The 23,997-nt window shown below is 43.1% G+C and overlaps 1 protein-coding gene across 1 annotated transcript in view; it reads left to right on the top strand.

The window, feature by feature from the left end:
* Ccdc60 (coiled-coil domain containing 60) overlaps nucleotides 1–23,997 on the top strand; it is a 165,764-nt gene that overhangs the window by 99,985 nt on the left and 41,782 nt on the right. Inside the window, exons 3-4 of the mRNA XM_005396527.1 lie at nucleotides 13,947–14,114; nucleotides 22,209–22,304. Coding sequence (XP_005396584.1) covers nucleotides 13,947–14,114; nucleotides 22,209–22,304 — 264 coding nt within the window. The remainder of the gene's footprint in view (nucleotides 1–13,946; nucleotides 14,115–22,208; nucleotides 22,305–23,997) is intronic.

The raw sequence follows: 23,997 nt of genomic DNA, 5'->3' as shown, positions 1-23,997 counted from the left end.
GTATGATGAGTGCAGTAGTGGGAAGCCTACGGGCACAGGGAAGAGTGAGTACACCTGACCTGGCATGAAGTTGGCAGAGGTGGTGAGAAAGAGCTGGGTGTCCACTGGCCAAAAGGTGATACTTTTTCCTGAGCCTTGAAAGACAAATAGAAACCAACCAAGTGAGGGAGAGGAAGACGCTGCAGGAGAAAGAAAAGCCCATCCAATTTCAGGGGCTAGGGAGATGCAAAGGAATGACCAGGTGAGTGGCGAACAGTAAGGCCCACATCTTGGAGGATGTTACTTCTATGGAAAGGAGGAAGGAATCTGGACTGGGCCTGAGAACAGTGGGGAGCTCTCTGATCAGAATGGTGAGATCCATGTCTTAGAAAGAGCCCTGTGGACAACCGATCAGAAAAGAGAAAGATCAGGCAGGAGGCAACTTAAAGTAAATTAGGAGACAGCAAATGATGACTTCTGGCCAGTGGGTTTCTGGATAGTACAGTGGTGGCAACAGCAAGCAAGTTAAGTGATATTTAAGAAGCAGAACAAACATAATTCCATAATCAATTAATTGGAATGTGAAGAGGACAAAGGGGACACAAGTAAACTCCTTGTTTCTCAGGTGAAACAAACTGGGTTTGACCACTCTCCAGTGATTTCTAAACAGGACACTTACACTGTCAAAAGAAATACTTTAGGTTGTGCCTTCTTCCAACTCAGCAGCAGCCTGCTCCATGCATGAGTGCTGTTGGTCCACACCTAAGAAACACTACATGAATTTTGCAAAGGAACTAGAGAGAACAAAACTGAAGCCACTGCATGACCCCTGGCCCATTAAGAGTCAAGTTTTCTGTCCTGCTGTCACAGTCCCCATAGCATCCTTTTGCCTCCTGGTTTATAATCAAGAGGAGCCCTTTCCTCTTTGGGCTGAGTCATTCATAAAAGAGAGAAATCTATCTGAATCTTCTGATCTGAAAAGTGAAATCCTGATTCATTGAATCTTCCACTGTTGGACATTACAATTAGCATATGACCCAGGCATGGTAAAGAGATGTTCTGGTATGATTTAATAAGAATGTGGTTGTGATAAGCACTCAGAATATGTTTGCAATCAATTTGCTGTATACACAATATGCTACCAGGCCAATCTTTTGTGTATATGGTTGACCTTTATTTCCGGCAATCTTGTGCTATAAAGAAGAGTGAAATCCTCCATTGCAAATCATTAGTGCTCAGGAAATGGCTTTAATTTGCATGCTGACAAAGATATTAACTTGGGGGTGGGGGAGGTAATACACAATGCGTCCTTTTGTCTGAGAGGCAGTTCAAAATCTGTGTTGTGACTACAGTTGACTGAAGTTCAATTACTGTAATAAATGTATTCCAAATTTCATCTCAATTGCATTTGCATTTTAATGAATGATTCTCACCTTCTTGTCAATTTGTCAGCCAGGCTAGATTTATTAAGTTATTGTATAAACAGGGCATTCTAATACAGGAATTTAAATGCAAAATACTTGCTCAGGTGCATTTGAACTGGAGCCTCATTATTAATTTGCCTGTGTGGTTTCCGTGAAAATTCAAGAACTTAAGGGTAGTATTTCAGATTCCTCTGTTCTATCAGGTTTGCCCTCTGCTCCTCAGAAATCAATATGTCTGGGTAGGTTGACAAAGCAAGGCATGAGCCAAGCAAAGGAAGTGGGCTCTCCAAGCGTCCAGCCTCAACAAACTGGGAATAAACTGATTTATCTGCTATTATTTGAAAACAGTAAAATTTGTTAAGTGGAAATTTTCCATGTAGGCAATTCCCTCTTGCAAGAGCAGGACATCCCTGAAATCGGATTGCCAGCAGTGTTTGTTCATCTTAATGTCATTCTGCCTTCCCCATCGAAGCACTCTTGGCTTTATAGCCCCATATTTCTTGTAGGCAGAGATGGAGAATGTGAGTGAGAATCAGCTGGATGCGAAGCCATAACACTAGTAAAAGCTTTTTTTAAAAGTACATCTGGGCTGTTCATTTTTAACAAAGTAATTTGAGGTAGTTAATCCCATGCCCCCCATAATAGAAAGGTTGAACGTGGGTTCCCTTCACCCGCCTCCTCCCAGCTCGCTGGGATTCTGCAGCTTCTTGCAAGGACTGTCGTGGGTGATGTTCAGTCCTGTCTCCTTTAGGTCCCTTGGGATGGAAGGCCATTCGGGGAGTGGGAGACGTGTTGCAAGTCAAGTATCCTTGCGGGATGAGAATGTTCAATACAGGTGTTCTTGAAGAGCATCCCAGATGAATTGAGGGCTGGCATGTGTCAAAATTTTATTTCAGACTTGTAGTAAGTAGAAGGACCAGGCTTATCATAAAGCCAGTTGGGAGAATTCTCTCTGGGAAAACTTTTTTTAGTGGGAGGGAAAAAGTGGCTAGTCCAGGGCATCTCAGACTTCAGCTTGTACCAGAATCCCTGAGGACCCCTTTTAAAATAGTTTCTGACAGGAAGAGGTCTGACGTGGAGCCCAGGATTCTGTAATTCTAATGAGCTCCCGGATGAGGTTGTTGCTTCTGGACCACACTTGAGGAAGAAGAAGCTAGATAGCATCACCTAAGGTAGGGATGGCTGGTTAAGAGTTAATAGCCTTGTTACCAGTGTGACGGGCTAGCTGTGTGAGTAAATCTCACACCCCAGAAAGAACTCAGTTGCACAGAAAATATCAGAAAATTGCTCCGCTATTATATCTGATATCCTACATACTTCTCAGAAGGGGCTGTTAATTACTTTATGCCCCAAGTTCCGCTGTAGCTCATCTTTTCACTAGTCAATGCAATTTCTTTCTTAATACCGTATCTTATTAAATCTAAGAAGCTCATTTTTTCACATTTTGGGAGAGTTTTCAAGTTTTGACATCCCTAAACTTGGCATACAATGTACAATCACATTTTAATTTAACTGACACATGGTTTTCCTTCCTTGTAGTCCATAAAGCAATGGTACAGTTTTTCTTTTCACCGTGGGGCTGTGTAACAAGCTGCCTCCCCAGCTCAATGACTTTAACATATTATTTTAATCCATAGCTTGGCAGAGGTTTGGGTTTCTTGGTTCTGAAACATCTATGCCATTCTTTTTTCACTCTTCTAGCTCTGGTGAGATAGTGAGTTTTGTTCTTCTCAGGGACTCAACCAAGAACTTTATTTCATGCACGTGTTCAAGTTATATCTGCTAATAGCCCACCAAGCAAAGCAGTCACATGGCCAAATGAAAGTCAGGGTGCTGGGAAGCACATTCTGCCCCTGAATGGAGGAGATGGAGAAGGAAGGAAGTAGTGACTAAATACTGACCTCATCTGCCACCGATAGTGTCTTTTTTTGGGGGGGGGTGGGGGACCAGAAATCAAACTTATGACCTTGAGCTTGCCCGGCAAGCGCTGCGCCACTGAGCTATATCCCCAGCCCCTGATAGTGTTTTACATGGGGTGAAGCATGACCTAAACGGGAAAAGTTGAGCCTTGGTGTCCAGAAGCGTGGAGATGACCTAAGCATATTATAAGCAGCCAAAGATACAAAAACTCAAAGCTTGAAAGCTTCCTACCGAAAGTACTTGCTTTGGAGAATGCAAATGGAAAGATAGAAATTCTAAAATCAGTCCTACTGGCTTCTAAGCCTGTCTTTGCCGATTTCCAGCAGCTCTCTCCCTCTGTTTTCTCATCTGTAAATTGTACTAACCTCTGGACGTTTAAGCAACTTGACAATAATAAAAATAGCAACCTGTTATTGGGTCTAATGTACAAGGCACTATAGTGACCACATTATGCCCACTGCCTCACTAAGCCTGCCCCACAGTCCTTTAAGGCAGGAGCTAATACTTTTCCCCTTTGAAGATGAAGAAGCTGTGGCTCCAAGCAATTTAAAACTCGCCTAATACTGATGAGCCTAGAGGATGTTACCTTCAGCGAAATAACTCAGGCACAAAAAGGCAAATATCACATGTCCTCAAATAGGTGGGAACCAAAATGTTGATCTCACAGAGGGAGGGAATAAAATGGAGGTTACCAGAGGAGATGGGAAAGAGGGATATGGAGAGAGGATGCCTAAAAGGTTCAGGGGCTCTAATGTTTTGTAGCATGGTAGGATACCCATGGTTGGCAAAAATTAACTGACTATTTCAAAACAACTTGTAGAGTTCAAATGTCCCCAGCACAAAGAAATGATAAATGTTGAAGTGATGGATTTGCCATTTATCCTGATCTAATCATCACACGTGGTATACATGTATTGAAATGTCACATCGCACCCTACAAATATGTATAATTATGTGTCAGTTAAATTTTTTAAAAGAACTTGAAGCCCTACCAGAAGAGTGACAAAGCGAAGGTTCCACACAGAGGCTGGCCCCTTCAAAGCCTTACCACATACTGCCCCTCAAGTCCAAGGTGCCTGACAGTGGAACCCCAGCTTCCTCCCTTCCGTTCCTGTGCTAGATCCCAACTGAGCTCTGCCAAGTCCTCCTATGGCACAGCAAGCGTTCGCCACTCACCAGCTCACACACAGACTCCTGTGCAGAGAACATATGTCCCTTAAAAATAAAAACGCACCCCTCCTGTGCATCGGTTAAGGGGAAGTGGTATTGGGTAGAGGACACTTTCCATTTTATAATCTGCATCTTCCTCCGCTTGCTTGGTGCAGTTAACTATTTTACCCCCCATCATTCCCCTTGTGATGTTGGCCAGGGGAGTTTTACACATGCAAAGGAGTGAGCAGGGTCCCCCAGGTGAGTGGATATAAAGGCAAAAGCTGCTGTTCCCTGCACATAGCTCCCTTCACACAAATAGCCTGATAATCAGCAATAATGATGGAGAAAATGCAGGAGACATACAGAGAATTAAATGGGAATTTGCTAAAATATTAAGCATTTTTAAATGGGCCTCCTTGGTATCAGGGGAACAATTCTGAGCTTGCTGAATGAATATTCCACAGTCTGAAGTTCCCAGAATAGACTGGAGTGTCTGACATGAGGGCCTAGCCTCACCTCCCAACTCTGTTCATCTGTCACTGGTCCCTTCCAGAAGATATAGCAGCTGGGAGTCTGTCTGCCTTGGCTCAAGAAGATCTGAAAACTTGCTTGCTAGAATCCTTAAATTGTCCAACACTCACTCTCCACCCCTGTCTCTGAGTTCGTTGATAAGAAAGGCATTCAGCACACTATTTGCATTGAAGGTTTATTGCAGGCTTGGCTTTTCATATTATATTCCCTATATAAATCCTGAAGAGGAATCTCTTTCTACTGTCAGCATCAGAAATAGCACAGCACCTGCTGAACAGCTTTTTAAAAATGTTACAGCTTTCAGGAATCACATCCTTCTTTGCATTGGCCACCAGGATGCTCCAGGCCAAATTTGTGCACCAAATCACGTGGCACGGTTTTGATACACGTCTTTCCTGATTTTATTTTCATGCTATCCTTGCCTGTTGTCTGTCTCACTTTTTTAATTTTCTGCCTCTAGTCCTTTTTAAAATAAGGACATAAGTACATCCCCAAAAGTCCCTTTAGAACCTATTAATTACCACTAATAAAAGTAAATAACTACAATGCAAAGGCAAAGATTGACATCCTTGAGGACATGTTCACCTCGATAGCATCAGTGCCTTGAAGAGGATTTGACATGCAGCATGTGTCGATCGCAGAATCTGACACATTATAAATGCCTAGCCCGGGATCTGCACACAGCAGATGTTCAAATAATATTCAAGTCCTTTTTATTTTCCATGACATAGGCCATCAGCCAGGCACTGATTAAGAAATTATTGTAAGAAAAGTGTCATTAACCCTCACAATCAAAGAAAATTTAAAAAAAGGAGTTAAGCTCTTCTGTTGAGACCAAGATAATTAATCATACTGCATTGGTTGCTAAGGCTGCCTGAACAAAGCAACACAAACCATGTGGTTTAAACAAGAGAAACAGATTGTCTCACAGTTCTGGAGGTTGGAGGTCCAAGATCAAGATGTTGGATGAGTTGGTTCCTTCTGAGGACTGTGAGAGAGAATCTGGTCCATGCCATTCCCACAGATGCTGGTGGACTGCGGCAATCTTTGGCATCCTTTGACCTGTAGGGCATCCCTCCCCCATTTCCACCTGCATCTTTTCATGCTGCTCTCCACGTGTGTGGGGCATCCCTCCCCCATTTCCACCTGCATCTTTTCATACTGCTCTCCACGTGTGCGGGGCATCCCTCCCCCATTTCCACCTGCATCTTTTCATGCTGCTCTCCATGTGTGCGTGGAGAGGAGAACAATTTTGAATTTTTCTGTGTCCAAATTCTCCCCTTTCATAAGGACACCCGTCAGAGTGGTGGCTCCAGGATGGTGTTATTTGATTAATTATATCTGTGATCACACTATTTCCAAATAAGATATCAGTCTGAGATGTTGGAGATTGAGGCTTCGATATATGAATTTGGGAAGGATTTGTTTCAAGCCATAACACATACGTTTTGGAATCCTAGTGGGTTGCAGCTTCTACAGAGGAAGACAGAGGCCCTTGTCTGGTAACACATAGAAACCAAAGCCCACTAAGCTGTTCTGTGTTCCCACAGCCCCTGCCATTGCCATGTGCTCAGCAAGTACCCCACAGTAAGCATCACTGTGGTACCCATTCTGCTGTCTATCCCTGCAGACCATGCTCTGCCTTGGGACCTGATAGGACTCCCTTATAGGCCTCCACTCATAAATTCAGACTACAGCAAAGAAGGTTCACAGCTAAGGGGAAGCCCCTGACACCTGGAAGTCAGGAACAAGCCACCAAAATGAGCCAAGCATGCAGTGGTCCATAGAGTCTTCAAAGTCAACAACATGGATTTTGAAGGCATAGCAATGAGACTTTCCAGTGTAGAAAATGACCCACCATGTGGAGCATCATCCTGGCATGCTACCACCTTCTAGAGGCCATAACCAGACTCTGCTGTGTACTCTCTGCCTGTGTCAGACTCTCAGATCCCAGCTCTGCTCCTTTCCAGCATTGTGAGTTTGCCTTTCCTCACCTCAGTTTCCTCATCTGCAAATGGAAATTATAATAACAGTACCTATAATGCAGAGTCATAGAGTTAATTAAGTAAGTTAATACATGCACCCAGAAGTAGGAGGAGTAGAAGGATGGCACACAGACATATCAGTGAGCTGCGCTGAGGTCCACCATGCATGTGAAATCCCACCATGGCCCAGTTCACTAAAAGGACCTCTAAGGTGGGGGATCTGCTGCAGCTCAGGCATAGGCTGGCAGGATGTGTGAAGTCTCATAGAGCCCAATGGTTGAGGGGCCTCTCCAGTTCTATTACTGGGATCCCACAACTGGGCATGCTAGACTGAGTTATTAGAAATGAGTTCCTTGACTAAAATGGTAAAATTTAGAGGACCTGGCAGTGAAGATGTGGGCAGCAGAAACCCAGAACAACATGCCACCTGGTGCTTCTCCACTGTTCCAGTCTAGGACACAGACTTTTCTTCCTTTCTTCCTTCCTCTCCTTTCCCTCCCTCCTTCTCTCCTTTCCTTTTTCCTTTGTTCCTTCCTTCTTTCATTCCTTCTTATTTTCCTCTTCCCTCTTCCTCCCTCCCTTCGTTTTCCTTCCTTCTTTCCTTCTTTCCCTTTTATTCCTTCCTCCATCTTTTTCACTTTCTTTCCTGCTTTTTCTCATCTTTTCTTTGTTCTTTCCTTCTTCATAGAAAAATATTTCTGCCAAACAAATCATAAGTAGAACACCAGTATCTAAAGCAGCAAAACAAGTATGTTGTAGCACAAAATGTATTGTGTGATATCACATAACATTTTATCCAATAAAATTGGACCTTTCTCAAATAAAAATTGTACTTACTCACAGCCTTCACACCTGCTGTTCTCTTTCCTTGGAACACACTTCGCCACATATCTGCACAGTTTTAGATCTTTATTCCTTCACCTTTCCTAAAAGGCCATGTTCTCACTGAGAATTTCACTGGTCATCTCTGTAAAATTGCCCTATGTCCTCAGCAGTTCTTCTCCCCAATCCCCTTCTTTCTGTTCTCCCACAGTTGTTAGCATATTGTTTGCTGTAGTAGTCACTTTCCTGTCACTTGGACAAAATATCCAACTCTCATAATTTAAAGGAGGAGAGGTCTATTTTGGTTCATGATTTCAGTGGTTCAGTCCATGGTGGCTGGCTCCAAGACACAAATAGCCCAGCAGAAGGGTATGACTGAGGCAACCTACCTGACCAGTGGCATCTGGGAAGCAGATAGAGAAAAAGGAGGAGTCAAAGACAAGAATACACCCTTCCAGGTCATACATCCCCACCAGTGACCCACCTTCTCTAATCAGCCCCCACCTCCTAACAGTATATTCAGCTATAAACTCATTAAAAGATTAATCCAGTGATGTGTATACTGACCCCAGATCCACTCACCTTCCAGAAGTCCCATTGCTGAACATATGAGACTTTGGGGGACATTTTAGATCGAAACTTTAGCACTGAGTTCACTTCCTTGTTCTGAATATTCCTCCACCCCTTGGAATATGACCTTTCTGAGGGTAAAACTTTGCTCTGTGTTGGTTACCCCTGTATCCTCAACACTGAGAACATTGCCTGGTACATAATAGATGTCTAAAAAATAGATAATATTGTTAAATAGCTGATGATGCTTCAGCTCTTTGACCAAATGCACAAATTTAAACTTGAGTATTAATCTGTGTAGAAAGGAGACTGACTCTGTTTTTGATGTTTGAGTACAGACAGCTTTCAGGCTCCCCCACAGTTCCCTCCCTTCTGCCCTATATCTGGGTAAGATAATAAAAAGCCCTGGTGCTGGGTCCATTGGAGCTGGTGGCAAGTTCAAATCATGCCCAAATAAGAAACCCTGACCCTGCCCATCAACCTCCCTAGGACCCAGGCTGACTGCCTCTCTCTGTCTTCTCATGCTATTTAAAAGCATGCTTCAGAGCCTTCCTTGCTTTCTCCAGCCTCAGCATTAGAGTGACAGCTATTTCAATCCTCCAGGTATGTATGCAATGCCTGTCTTTACCTCTGAACCACACTTTTGGTGACAGTTTCATTAGGAATTGAATGCTTACATCCCCCTCAGATTCACGTGTTGAAATCCTAACCTCCAACAGGAGGTGGGGCTTTAGCAGGTGGGGCTCTGGGGAGGTGAATCACCTCCACCATCGTGGGTGGAATTGATCCCTATATTAGTCATCTTTCTGTTGTCAGGAAAAAATACCTGACATGTCCAACCTGAAGAAAGAAAATTTATTTTGGCTCACGGTTTCAGAGATTTCGGTCGATAGTTGGCTGGCTCAAAGGCAGAAACATCATGGCAGAAAGGCCTGACAGGAAAGCTGCTCAACTCTTGGAAGCTGGAAAACATAGTGAAAGAGACTAAGTAAAGATAATACCCTTCCAAGGCAGGCCCCAGTGACCTACTTCTAACTGAATCCCACCTCTCAGGAGCCCACAATGCCCCTTTTAAAGGACCCTCCCCCTCTTTTCTCCATGATGATACAATGAGAAAATGATAGTCTGACACCTGGAAAGGGCTCTCTCCAGAGCTGACCATGTTGGCCTTGAACTTTCAGTCCCCTTATATTTGCAAGCAATCAATTTCTATTGCTTAAGTTACCTGTTATGGTTGATACATTGTGTCAATTTGGGGAGTCTAGAGGTTTGGCTAAGTGACTTAGCAGGAAGCCAAGGTGCTTACTTTGTATACATCCTGAGCCTGTGGAAGAGGAGGGCATGGAGATTATGTGAGAGCTACATGCCCCTTAGGTGGGGGTAGCCTGTTTACAAAGTGAGGCAGGGGAAAAAAAGCTGCTTGCCGCCATTCCTCTGTTTTGCTCTGGCTGTTTGCTGTTCGGCTGCCATTCCCCCCTTGCTCTTGTTGCTTTGTTATCTTCTGCCTCGGAGCCAGCCAAGTATGGACTGAAACCTCCACAAACTGTAAGCTAAATAAACCTTTCCTTCCTTAATTTTGGATGTTGGGTATTTTGTTTCAGCAAGGAGAGAAAAGTAACCAAGACATTACCCAATCTATTGTACTTTTGTTATACCAACCCAGACATGCCAGAACGAGGCCTACCCCAACTCTGAAAAGTAGAGGTGGCTAATCTTACATCAGCCTCCCCACCACCACCATGCCCTCCAGCATTTACTTTGCTGACCCTATGTAGAGAAAATCTACATTTGTGAAATTAAAAGGTTGCAAATAGTAAGAGTTTTCTCTTTATCAAGTTGTCTTGCATCCTCCAAGCTATCTTTCATTCATCTTTGTTGAATGAATTCAGAAGCTCGAGAGAAAAACCTGAAGCATGCTTTTGTTTCAAACATGAATTCCACATCAAATCAACTGCGCAAATTCCTAACCCTACAAATACGACAAACAAAAGCACCCGGAAAACCAGCAATTAAGGGCTAAAGTTATTTGCAATACGGTTTTCCCATGTTATCGTAGGTTTCACAGTGTTATCCGTGAGGAAACTGGGAGATTATTTTGCTGTGAGAAGAACGTGAGCTGAACGGATGTGACTGATCCGTGCCTTCAACTGACTGGTGAGGATAGATGTCTGAAATGGAACACAAACATTTGAAAAATTTTACGTGAGCTGAGAAGCAAGAATTTAGAGGCAATTTCTAAATTCAGAAAAAGAATGGCAGTGACCTACTAGTGACACCTTCTAAAGAAGCTCAAATAGTGTACTTAATTGAATTGGAGCCACCATCAAAATAAAGGCATGCCATTAAAAGCAAAGCAAAATGAAAATACTGCAAATGAAATTAAAACAGCACTTTTGTATCATTTGGAAGTTTTATTTTGTACACATGTTTTATGACATGCTTTTAAAAATCTCTTTTCACTTACCTAGACGATTCTTTTGTGTATCATTCTTGTGTTGGCAAAAAAAATAAAAAATAAAGGAAAAATATTAGTTAAAATATTCCTCAAACCTCACACGCAAAGTCCAGCTCTTCCACGTCACTTCTGACACTCACTCCGTGTCAGCAATGTCTGGATGCAACATTTCTTAAAGGGATATTCTGAGCCGGGCATGGTGGGGCTTGCCTGTAATCCCAGCACTGTGGGCGGCTGAGGCAGGATGACCACAAGTTCAAATTGTGCATGAGCAATTTAGCAAGAGCCTGTCACAAAATAAAAAATAAATTTAAAAAGGTCTGAGGGTGTAACTCAGTAGGAAGTCCGTGAGTTTGATCCCCAGTACCAAAACAACAAAAAGGATGCACTGGACTGGGGGACGACCTCAGTGGAAGAGTGGTTGCCTGGCATACCTGAGACCTCAGATTCCCGGTCCACCACTGTAAAACAAAACAAAAAAGTGTGCCCCACCATTGTCTCTAGGTTTTTCTTCCCAGCTGCTGTTCCCAGTCTGAAGGTTTTGACACTAGCATTTTCATGGTTTTACAAAAAGTGTCAAAGTAAAAGACTCTTCAGACCTCCTAACCTGTGGTCCAGTGGCTTGTTGACCGAAGCATCAAGTGTTCAGTTGTGCAGATGGGCTATCCAGGGTTACAAGCAAGTCTGAGCACACAGAAGCAGTGGAAGAAATTACACAACTGCCAACCAGCTGGCAATGACTGTAAGACATAGCCACTTGCCTATGCTTGTTCTGAGCTGTAGCTTTTCAAAGACAGTTCCCTACAACAAGCCACCTTCAGAATCAAGCCACCTTCAGAATCACCTCTCTGCCTTTACACCTGCTACTCTATCCCCCTGTGGGTCATTTCCCACCTTGTCCTGCTGCACTCCTACATAGTTCAAATGTCACCTCCTCCCAGAAACCTCCTAGGATCTCTCTAAGTTCCTGCAGTCCTTTGGCACATTGTGTGGCACATTGGATGGAGCCTGTGTTTGTGGGCATGATTTCTCCTTTCTACTGTGAACTCTCTGGGGGACAAATGCCTTGCCCTTGCTATTTGGGGCAGCCCCAGCTCTCTGCACTGATGACTGGAATAGCAAGGTTACCTATAGCCCACCAGAGAAATGAATGAATGAATGAATGCATGCATGCATGACTGAATGAGTGAATGAAAGAAAAGTTATCACTTGGAAGCCACTTTATGATATGATCTGAAAAATGCTGAAGAAGACCTGCTCCCATCTCGCATTTTCCCAATGGACATTTATAAGTCCTAGAATAGAATTAAAATGTCCTTTGTAACATTTTAACTCTTCCTTACAAATAAGTAGAGCTCAGTTAATCATATCAGACGCTGGCCATGGCAGCTTGCTGAAACTGTCCCCATCCAAACCTGAGTGAAAGAGAGACCAGGAGAGAGTGAAAAGCTACTCCAAAAGAGAGAAATAAAATATGTTCTCCAGGAAGAGGTTCCTAACCACCCTATAGTCTGAATTAGATGCTTCTTCCTCCTCTGAAGCCCAGAAGTCTTTCCTCTCCAACACTCTGTGTTATCATTGGCTCTTCACCTCCCCCATGTTAGCTTCCATCACTGTGATAAAATAGCTGAGAAAGTCAATTTAAAGGTGAAAAGGTTCATTTTTGGCTCACCATTTCAGAAGGTTTAGTCCATGGTCCTGGTGGCCTTTGAGTTTACAGTGAGGCCGTCCATTGTGGTGGAAGCTGGTGGCACAGGAAAGCTGGTGACCTAATGGGAGTCTAAAGGAAGAGACAGGTGGGAGAGGGGGTATGTACACAAGTGGGAGAGCAGAGACAAAATGCACCCATCAAGGATGTGCCCCTAATGATCTTCTTACTTAAGTGAGGCCCTTTCTCCTAAAGTTTCCAGCACCCCCAATACCCCATTAAGTTATAAATTTCTGAATGGATTAACTGAATCCTGAGGTCAGAGCCTTCATGAGCCAATCACTGCCCAAAGGGTCCATCTTTGAACACTGCTGCATAGGGGACAAGCCTTGAACACATGAGCTTTGGGGAGACATTTCAGATCATAACACTCTGAAATCATAACACTCTGAAGGACTCAGTGTCTTGTTCATCACTGTATCTCCAATAGTCAGCTCAATACACACTGGTTACTTATCAGATCCTTGGACAACAACTAAAACTGAACTTCAGAGCCAACATTTATATCAAGGGAGAATAATGATAGTTAAATACTATGCCTTACAAGATCCCAGATAGCCAGACAGACAAATAGAGAGATGCATACACACCTCTGTATCACTCCTTCCACAGCGCTGCTAATTCCAACAGCAAGGTAAAGATCAGCAAAGGGCAGTGTGTGGACCCTATGGCACAGGATATCTGCACAGGATGTGTGCACATGAAGCCAATGTCAAGAGGAATTAGGAAACAGTGGACTTGGCAAGAAAACTAGTAGTGAAGTCCCAACAGAAGTTACTTGACATAGTGCTTACACATGCTCACAAATGTAAATATTCAGGCAAATGGAAATGAGAACAGCCTTGGGCAGGAGCCTCGACCCAGTCATATCTGCTCTGTCATTAATGGACATGGAGAGGAGCAGGGCTCAGTGTCAGGAACTTGCTGATCCTTCCCGTGCATGAAGGTCTCCATTCCTGTGAGCTGTGGATTCTTTTGCTCATCTTATTGTACCTTGCAGGATGCCTGGCACGTAGCATGCACTCCATAAGTATTTGCTGGTAGAGTGGTGGTAGAGTGGTGAAGGAAATGAGGTTCAGAGAGATTTAGTGACATATCCAAGGTCTTCAGTAAGACAAGGAATTAGAATTCAAGCTTATGTCTGACCCTGGAACTCTAGAGATGGTGAAACTCCCACCCTAAGGCACAGGAGACCAACCTCAAAAATGGTTGGTCCCAAAACATTAGGATATTGTCTTAATAAAGTTGACTCACCCTCTCTCTCGCTCTGTCTCTCTTTCTCTTCCTCTGTCTCTCTGTCTCTCTCCCATTTATGTCTATTTCTCTGTTCCCTACTCTCTCTCCCTCTATATCTGTCTTCCTATCTTTTTCCCTGTCTCCCCCATTCCACCTCTCTTTAGGTTACTGGTGCAGTGTGCGAAGGCTGGCCGTGGATATTTTACCATTCTTAAGGAAGAGTCTGCGATGAAAAAGATGCAACAGCAACTTCAGAAACTCAAAGAGGAAGAAAGAAACAAATTCCAACCAGCCAAAAAATTGCCTGAAATCCATGGGGATACATTGCTGACGTAAGTGGACACAGTGGCTGTGGTGCTAGGGGTCTTGGGAAGAGCCATTGAGAGACAACCCTGCCAGGCTGGGTTGAGTGTGTAGCAGCTTGCTGGGGACAGAATCTTCTCCCTTAGTCTGAGTATCTAGTGCCTTCTTATTTTGATCCAACCTACCTTGCCAACTGTGCCTTCTGGTATTTGGTGAAATAGCTTCTGCTATGCGTGTCTGTCGTGATAGCCTGTCATGTTAGTCGCTGTTATGGTTTATATCTGTGTGTCCCCTCCAAAGCCTCATGCAACCACGGGCAGGCTATTAGGGTTGAATGATTGTGGGTGTGAGAGCTACACCAGCCCTGGGGTGGATAGTTTGCATATGTAAGGGAGAGGAAAAGAGTGCTTGGGGCATTCCTCCCCCATTCCGCCCTGGTGTGTGGTTGTTGCTTAGCTGTGTGCTGCCGCCCTGAGATGCAGCCCTCTGCTACGTGCCACTCTGCCTTATAATCTGCCAAGTACGGATTGAAACCTCCACAAACTGTAAGCAAAATAAATCTTTCCTTCCTTAATTTTGGGCGTCAGATATTTTGTCCCAGCAGCAAGAGAAAAGTAACCAAGACAGTCGCTTTCTGTCACTATGATAAAATACCTGAGAAAAGAAAAAGGCAGAAAAGTTCATATTGGCTCACGGTTTCAGAGGTTTCATCTTTGGCCTTCTCCAGTGCCTTAGGCCTGTGGTGAGGCAGAACATCATGGTGGAAGGACATAGCAGAGGAAAGCTGGTGGCTTTGTGGTTGCAAAGAAACAGAGAGGGAGACAGCCAGAGAGGAAGGAGCTAGGGACAAAATATACCCTTTCAAAGCCAAGCCCTCACTGACCTGCTTTACTCAATTAGGTTCTACCCTCTAATAAGCCCATTGAGCTATGAGTTTATCAGTTGGCTAATCCACTTGATGAAGTCAGAGCCCTCATGGTCCAGTCAGTTTCCAAAAGGCCCATGAGAAATGAGCTTTCAAATATTTTGAAGACATTTTGGATCCCAACCACAACACTAACACTGAGCACCGCATAAGAAACTGCTTGTCCCCAACTGTACCTATTTTGTTCCCTTTCCCAGGCCTTTTCCCACACTGTTCCTTGGAACTTATATATACTTCCCCCACATTCTTTCTGACCAAATTTCTATACTCATCATTAAACACCCAGTTTAAATGCCACCTTCACTGTGTATTTGCTGGATTTCAGCCAGGATGTCCTGCACACATTTGCCTTGCAGGTCCTCGTAGCATGTTCACTTTATTCCACTTTATTTCACGCTGGTTTGCTTTATTCCACTTCAATATCTCAGTTCTAGGTGTTCAGCTGCAGCCCCAGAGCCTAACTCAGCATCGATATAAAGCATGTACACAGAAAAAAATGTTTGTCTATTTGTTGAGTAAAGTCTCTCCCTTTTTTGGAAGGCTTTCCCCTGGTTGAGAAAGAGCCATCAACAGGTTGGTCCATTACAAACTGCCCATGCCTATAATAATAATAATAACAACAACCATAACAATAAAACCAACACTAATGATAATGAATGTTTACTACGTGTTTTATGTACATCTATTCATTTAAACTTCAAAACATAAAATTTCTATAAAAGAGGAATTTATTAGCTCTGTTTTAGAGATGTAGGAATGAATGCGTCTTAGAGATATTAATTGATTTTCTCCAGGGTTATTAGTTAGGAAGCATTCCTGAGTCCCAAATTCAGTGGTACAAAATTCCATAGAACTTACTCATCAACCGGGACAGAGCTTAGGATACTTAGTTTGTGCAGACTGAACGAAGCACACATCAAGGATGGAAAGGGGATGCTGACACAGACAGAGAGGAAGTGCACTGTAGAAATGGTCTGCAGCTGTAACTATCACTCTCCCGATCCTTGCTATGCATTACAATCACTTGGAGAATTCTTTTAAACTACCGATGCCTATGCTACACTCCAGGACAGTTACACTAGGCTCTGTGGGAACATTACATTTTCATAGTATTCTTTAAAATTCTCCTAGGTGATTCCAATATGAAGCTATGATTGAGTGTTCAAACTGCCAGGTTGTTTGCTAAAGATAAAACAGAAACCAAGGTCAGGCATGGTGGTGCATGCCTGTAATTCCAGCACTTGGGGGGTTGAGGCAGGAGGATTGCCATGAGTTCAAGGCCAGCCTGGGCTACATAGTGAGTTCAGGGCCAGTTTGAATTACAAAGCAAGACCTTGTCTCAAAAAAACAAACAAAAAAATGGAAACCAAGGCAGATACCCACTTCCCTTTGCACTATTCTTTAAATTCTATCTTCAGAATGTTCATTTAAAGAAATATTCATATATAATTTTATGATTAAGGGTCCTTTAATGAAATTGCATATGTGATCTTCTTGTGTTGGCTTCTGCCACTTAACAAAATGGGTTTGAGGTTCATCTTAGAAAGTTAGCTGGTGGTCAGCAGGGGCTGGGAGGGTGAAGGAGGGAAGTGGCTGCTAAATGCATGTGAGGTCTTCTTTTGGAGGTGATTAAAATGTTTTGGAATTAGATAGAAGTGGCACAACATAGCGAGTGTACTAAATGTCATGGAATTGTACTCTTTCAACAGTTAATTTTATGTTATATGATTTAAATAGAACAAAGAGCAGGTCTGTGATGCCCTGGGCTATGAGGTGGAAGAGAGGGCTGGATGCCGTTGGTGCCCTTAGAGCTCATGGGTCCAGGTGACAGATGAGAATGTGGACTACAAGACCATATCCAGACTGGCATACTTCCACTCACCCTCCTCGGAACTGTGACCCTTGGTGTCCCAGCTTATTGTGGAAAGGGTGTCCTTTTTGACTCTCTACTAGAGAAAACCCAGGGTTGTGATTTCTGTCCTGCCCTGTGAAGTTATTAGAAGGAAAGTTCTGTTCTGAATTGACAAATGTCCCCTGGCCCAAAGCTACAACCCCACTGGCAGATAGCCCTGGTTTCTATTCTCCAGTTTGAGCCCAGAGGGTTCTACTTTTTTGTCAGTGATTTGCCACTTTTAAGGGTTTGTGGTTGTAGCTGTTTCTGCTGTTGTTATTTTGTTTTGATTTGGTTTTTATTGTTGTTGCTGCTGCTGCCACTGCTACTTTGTCCAGAATTTGGGTTATTTGTACCCAAATGGCTGTTCTAAATGAACATTTGTGTGTTCATTTGTGAATGTATTTATTCATTCTGAGATGACAGCAGATAGTGATGATGCTTTCTCTGTGCCTGTTGAGGAGTGGACCTCCTTGTTCATTGAGCAGGGGCATCTGAATGAATACAACACATCTGATACAGAAGAAGCAGAAATTGATTCCCCTGAGAGACAGGACAGAGACTGCCAGAAGATGGGCTGAGTGTGTGGGCCCAAGGAGAGAAGCGAGAAGAGGCACCCCTCACTGGCAGGAAACAGATTTGTCAAATATGAATTTTCATGAGCTTTTGTGCCATGCTGTGAGATATGAATCCATTTCTCTGCTTCCCCATAGGTGTTTAATAAAATATCAGTGGTCCCATAGTGCATCAGGTTTCAGACCTTTAGGTTGGTCATGTTCGATGTCCACTTGGGGGCAGGGAAAAGAGGCTGTCTAGACCCAGAACCATATTCATGGCAAAGCACCCATGATATATTGAAGAGCAGACATATGCAGCTCAGTGTTGGCAGGGAGACAGGAAAAGGAGGAAGGGAGAACCTCTACCACATGCAGAACAAAAATAAGTGCCACAGGGGAGCACCCTAAAGTGCCCGTATATACACCTATCCCTTCCAATTGAAGAAGTGAAAAGGCAATCTAGAGAAAATCCAGTGGTGTGACCATTGAGCCTAAATCCAGTGGTGGACTGTTAGTGCTAAACGGAAGTTGTTTGAGTGATACCAAGAGGCAGTTAGCAGACCCATCACTACCAAGGGCACCAGGAAGTCTTGCAGCCATTGAGCCTGGCTAAGAACAAAATCTGGAAAAGGAGTTGAGACCATGTTGTCTTTTCAAAAATATTTTTAAAAGTTTGATTGACACAATAATTGCACATATTTATGGCACACAATGCCTATATGCAATATCTAATGGTCAGATCAGGGTAATTGGTATATCCATCCCCCCAGCACTGATCACTTCTTTATGTTGGAAAGTCAAAATCCTCTCTACCTGCTATGTTGAAATATACAACTAGCTGTGGTCAAGCTACAGTGCTACTGAACATTAGAAATCATTCCTCCTACCTAACTGCACCCCTGTGCCCATGTCATCTTTTGCAAAAAGTCATAAACATGAAGTTTAGAGTCAGAATGATTAAAATTCCCTTATCAGCCCTTCAAGGAGTGTATGAGCCTGGAGATTTTTAATTCTTTCATGAGAGTCCCAAGAGCTTGCCACAAATTCTGCCTTCCAGCCTGAGTCCAGGGGTCCGCAGTTTGATGTTTGCAGGGATACTAGCAAGCTGACAGCCATTCCCTGGGATAAAGAAACAGAATGAACTCGTAGCTTTTTTTTTTTTTTTTTTTTGCACGACCTACACTAACACTAACAGGCCCAAAAAAAACCCATGTTGGAGAAGGAGGATGATATTAAAGATGCTCCTGTACCTATTTAAATGGTTCAGGTGGAACATTCCACTTACTCAGGTTGGATTTTTAATCCACCTCCAGAGAACACAATTCTGCCTTCTCTGATCCATGTTTCAGTGGGCAAGACATGGTTTATTTAAAGTTTAATAAATTTAAATATGCATGAGATCGCTCTTGTCTCCTAGACATTGGTCTGGTTAATGTCTTATCTGGTAGATTCTACGAGCTGTACAAGGCTGGCTATTAAAATAAAACTGCAGGCCATTATTACAATGTACCCACCAAAAGTGAGCGTGGGAGGGTGTTCAGAAAAGCAAGACAGGATGAAGGCCAAGAGCAGAAACCTTGAGCTCAGTCAAGACTTAGATTCAAGCCCTTGCTTCCACTATACACCTGTTTCACTTTGGAGAACTCTTTATGCATTCCTCAGCCTTCTTTTTCTCCACCCATAGGAATGGTATCAAACCCCTGAGCTTGTTATGAGGATTATATGAAATGAAGCTTGGCATTGAATCAGCATCTAAAACTTGTTCTGTAACTATTAGCTTTGATTATGCAATGCAATAGAGTGAATTTGATCTTTCTGGGCCTCCCTCACCTAAAATCTTTAAATCTGGGCCTAAAATAAATCTTTATCATCATAAAGGCCAGAAAGCATCCCACATCTAAGAGTTATGCTTCTAGAAATGCAACTCAAGCCCTTAAAAGTATAAATACACAAGCATTCATTTACAAAGACTTTTTAAACCAAGTATGTGATCTTGTGCCTTATAAAAGTAAAAGGGATTATGTTTGCACCATCCCCCTTCCATGATCTAAGACCAGAAAATATTTTTTTATTAGACGAAAGTTTTAAGTCTGGCACGCTATGCAGGCAAAGAAGAAAATTAGGCATGTCCCAGAAGATTCCTGCCTGCAAGCCGTCTTCCCACTGTGCTCAGTGACCTCGTTTTTCAGCTGCAGATTCAGCTGAAAAGGTGAAAAGCACAGTGAGTAGAATTTGTTTTATTATTGTGGTTGAGGAGACATAAAACCAGACATCAAGAAGTGTAAAAACTTGGTTAATTTCTACATTATTCTAAACCATCGGGAGACAGAGCTGAGACAGTAAGATGGGACACAGCAATATATTTTCTTGTGCGTTTCCTTTTTTCAGCTCTTAGGCTGAAGAGAGTCCCTGGAAAGGGAAATTGTGGGACCTAGATTCTGGTCCTAGATTTTAGTTCACTCTGTGACCCTAGAATTATTCTCCAATATTGTACCAGGAAAAAGATAAATTCCTGACTTGAGTGTCAGCATCATCTCCTCCGGTTTCTAACTCATTCCCCACACTACACCAGAATGATCTTTTCAAAATATAAATTCCTCACAGCATAGTACACTTGGTGGCTTCCATTCCTCCACAAAGACAAAAGTCTGAGCAGGAGTTACAAGGCTGTGGATGGTCTCACTCCCAGTCCCTACTCATAGCCTCTTCTAGCAAAGAAGAGGCTCTATCCACACTGTCTTACATCCCTAGTCATGACAATACCCTCTACCTCAGGGCCTTTGTGCATGCTATTCCATTCAAATAGATGGCCTTTCTGCTTCCTCCATCTGCCTAGTTAACTCTTATTCTACCTTCAGATTTTAGCCAGTATTAACTTCTGTTCCCATTACTACTGCCATGAACAACCACTCCAAAACTTATTAACTCAAGACAACAACACTTTTTTCTCTCACAAGTCTGCAATTAAAAGGGCAGGATTAGTTCTGCTCCATACGGCAGCAAATGGAGCAGCTTGGAGGATCCATTTCCAAGCAGTTCATCGCATTGGTGGCTTTTAGGTGCGAGCTTCATTCCTCTCCCTGTGGGCATCTTCATGGGCTGCCAGCTTCCTCTCAGCATGGCAGCTGGAAGCTAGGAGCCAGTGTCCCAGGACACAGGGAGAAAGAAGCTCCAGTCCCTGGAGGCTGCTATGTCATCATTTCTCAAGCATCCCATTAGGTTAGCCAGTCACAGAGTCCAGAACCAAGAGGAAGTGAACACAGACCCACCTCTTAATGGCAAGACTATCAGAGAAGTTAGGGGACAGTTCCAAAACTGTCACAGCTTCCTCAAAGAAGTTTCCCCTGGCTTTCTTTTCAGGCAAACTCCTCACTTTGGGCTGTCAAAGCACCTTGTCTGCTTCCTCTGCACACTTAATCCCAAGCGTGTGCATGGCTGTGCATGTCTCACCCACTAGACTCTAAGCTTCGCAGGGGTTGCATTGGTCTCATTCATCGCCATATCTGTCACCCGCAGCAGAGAAGATACATGGTAACTATTGGTACAAGTGACTGAAGCAGAAAACCCATCAACAAGTCCAAGATGAAGTTTCTCAGACTGGGGCTCAAATGAAAAGGCCTTCGAGAAAGGCAGATAGCATGAACCAGGAAGGGAGTTGGGGAGGAAGCAATCAGGAGTAACTGAATCAGGCACGTGCCTTCTGCACAGCAGGGAGTGAGCCTCAGCCCTCGGAGCCAGCTGAGTGTCACTAGTGGGCACACAGGCCCGGGCTGACTAGAACTTGCAAGATTTTAAGAGCCAAAGCTTTTCAGTTTTTACATAAACTCTTATCAATTTTAAAATACAGACCACACACACACACACACAGTAAGCTAATTAAAATGTCTATGGACTGAATTCTGTCCCTTATATGTCCTACAATGCAGGCATGCTTCCCAAACCTTATTTTCTATAGCTGAAATGGCCCATCACTGAAGTTTGGTATGACATTTCTCCCCTTAGAATATACTTGAAAATATTTCTTATCTTGTTCTTTAAGAAAACATTTCCAGCCCTTATTATTTATCCCAGTATGCCATACTAATTACCTGTTTCTCTTGTTTATTCCCTTTTCTCCTCCAGTTGGATATGCTCAACAAGGGTAGGGGTTATAACTGTGCTCTGTTCACAAACTGAATCCAAAACCCTCATCCCTGGGAGTTAGAATTATTGCCTGACACATAGTAGGTGCCCAGCAATATCTTCCTGGTCAGAGAAGAAGGTGCTTAAAGCTGTGTTGTGGTTTAAATATAAAGTATCCTCCCAAAAGTCTCATGTATTGATCCCCAATGTAGCAGTGTTCACAGGTGGGATCTAGAGTGGTGACCACCATGGAGGATTAATTCACTGAAAAGTGCATGGCTGAATAGTCTCTAAGTAGGTGGGGCCCAGTTGTAGGAAGTAGGTCACTGGGCGCATACCTTTGAAGGGACGTCTTGTCCCTGGTGTCATCCTCTCTGGGTCCTTCCCCCTCACTCTGCTTCCTGGCTGCCATGAGGTGAGCGGCATTCCTCCACCATGTACTTGTGCCATGATGTATTTGCCTTGGAGCCATTTACCATGGACTAACCCACTCTGCAGCCATGAGCCAAAATAAATCTTCCTTCCTTCAACCATATATTTTAGGCATTTGGTCTTAGCAACAGAAAGCTGGCAAATACAACTGCTTCTTATGGTTCACTTTGTCTCTATCTTTCTGCTTTTCTTTTAGCACCTGTGAGGAGGAGAAGCTTAAGAAACTGGGATCTGGCCCGTTCATTCCAATCTACAGCTGCATCCTTTTGCCGTTGCTGCCTGAGGCTCACATGTAAGCCGTCTCACCTCCTGTCCATCTGCCTTGCTAGTTTATAAATGGAAGTTGAGTTCAAATGACTCCACAAGCTAATGTGCTGGGAGCTGTTGAGCTGTTCCTTTGTCCTCTTCAAAGGACTTAGGGCCTGAAGCCAACAAAACTATGTGATGTATTAAAAAAAAAAAATACTAGAAAGTAGACACGGTGGTCCAGACCTAGGTAGCAAATCAGCTGTGAATGACTCATCCCATTTCTTACCAAACCAGACACTGTGATATCAAATGTTTTGTAAGGCCTGATAAAATCTGTCTACAGCCCTTGCCAAACATGTGCAAGACCGTCTCAGCCAAAGCTCAAGGGATGTGATTTTTCTGGCAAGATTCAAGAAATTGTTTTCCCAAGAAGCGACTGTAGTCTGATGCCCCAGGACACAAGCTCCTGCTGCACAGTATACAGAGGCTAATCAGTTCTCTGAAGAACATTCTTGCATCTAAAACCTTGACATCTTGTTCCGCTTTGGTCTCTTCCAAAGAATTACAACTCCAGTTTTTTTTTCTTTTCCACTAGTTAGCACTTTTCAACTGGAAGATTTTTGGTATATGCTTTTGATTTTTGCATCGGATTTCTCAACCTCAGCACTACTGGCATTTTGGAAACAACAATTCTTTGTCATGAAGCATTGTCCTGTGTGTTGCAGGGTGCTTAGCACTCATGGGCTCCAGATACCAGTAACACCACTCCACCAAGCTGTGACAAATAAAAAGATCTCTAGATGCAGCTGAATGTCTTCTAGGTGCAAGACTACTCCTCTGACACCCACAATGAGCATCACTGCCTTAGGGCAATAAATTCCTTTAGGCCAGTAATGCAATGGATTCTAGACTTCTCGATCTACTCATTGGTCAGGTAGTTATTAGGTCCCCCAGGGTGATCATAGTAATATGGTCACTACTGACCCCTCCATAGACATTATCTCATTCAGTCTTCTCAGCATCCATATTGTGCAGTTGTTTATTATCTCTTCTCTGTAGATGAGGAAACAGAAGCTCAAAGAGGTCTACTTATCTGCCCATGGGCACAAATCTCAGTGTTACACTGAAATTGGGCTGTGTGGTTTGGTATTTTTGTTTGTTTGTTTGTTTGTTTTGAGAGGTAAAAGGTTTAGGTAGTCTTTATTGAAAGATGCAAGAAATTTGCCACGGCCATTCTTTAAGTTAACTTCTGCCAAACAGCCATCTTAATATGTTAAAAAAAAAAATTCTTTTTTTTCTATTAACTCTCAACTAATACCTTTAACAAATATCTCTAATCAAACACTGTCATTCCTAGGTTTATTTCACTATATTCGTAACTACCCTTTACCCTGAAAATAAGGCCTAAATGGAAAGTAGTCAGCCTTGAAACCCAGAGATAAAAAAATGCCAGCCTTAACCAGCTCTCCCTGCCATCGCTGTTATCTTGCTGGGTGACTCCTCTGAAAAGCAGGAAAGGCAACGATTGGCTGATTGGAGCCAGCATGTTCGATCTCTAGTTTTCAAAGTTGATCAGTTTCCATCCATGTCTTTTTTTAATTGTTTACTGATACAGTTTTGATATACGTAATTACCACATGGGAAAAACACTAGCCAGTTGTTTCTCAGGACTAATATCTGGAACATATGATGAATTGAAAAAAAATCAGACCCTCCCCCAAATGTAAAGATTCAAT

The sequence above is a fragment of the Chinchilla lanigera genome, unplaced genomic scaffold, assembly GCF_000276665.1.
Source record: "Chinchilla lanigera isolate Chin_1 unplaced genomic scaffold, ChiLan1.0 scaffold00054, whole genome shotgun sequence".
Taxonomy (NCBI): Eukaryota; Metazoa; Chordata; class Mammalia; order Rodentia; family Chinchillidae; genus Chinchilla; species Chinchilla lanigera.
This window is presented reverse-complemented; position numbering and strand designations above follow the sequence as displayed.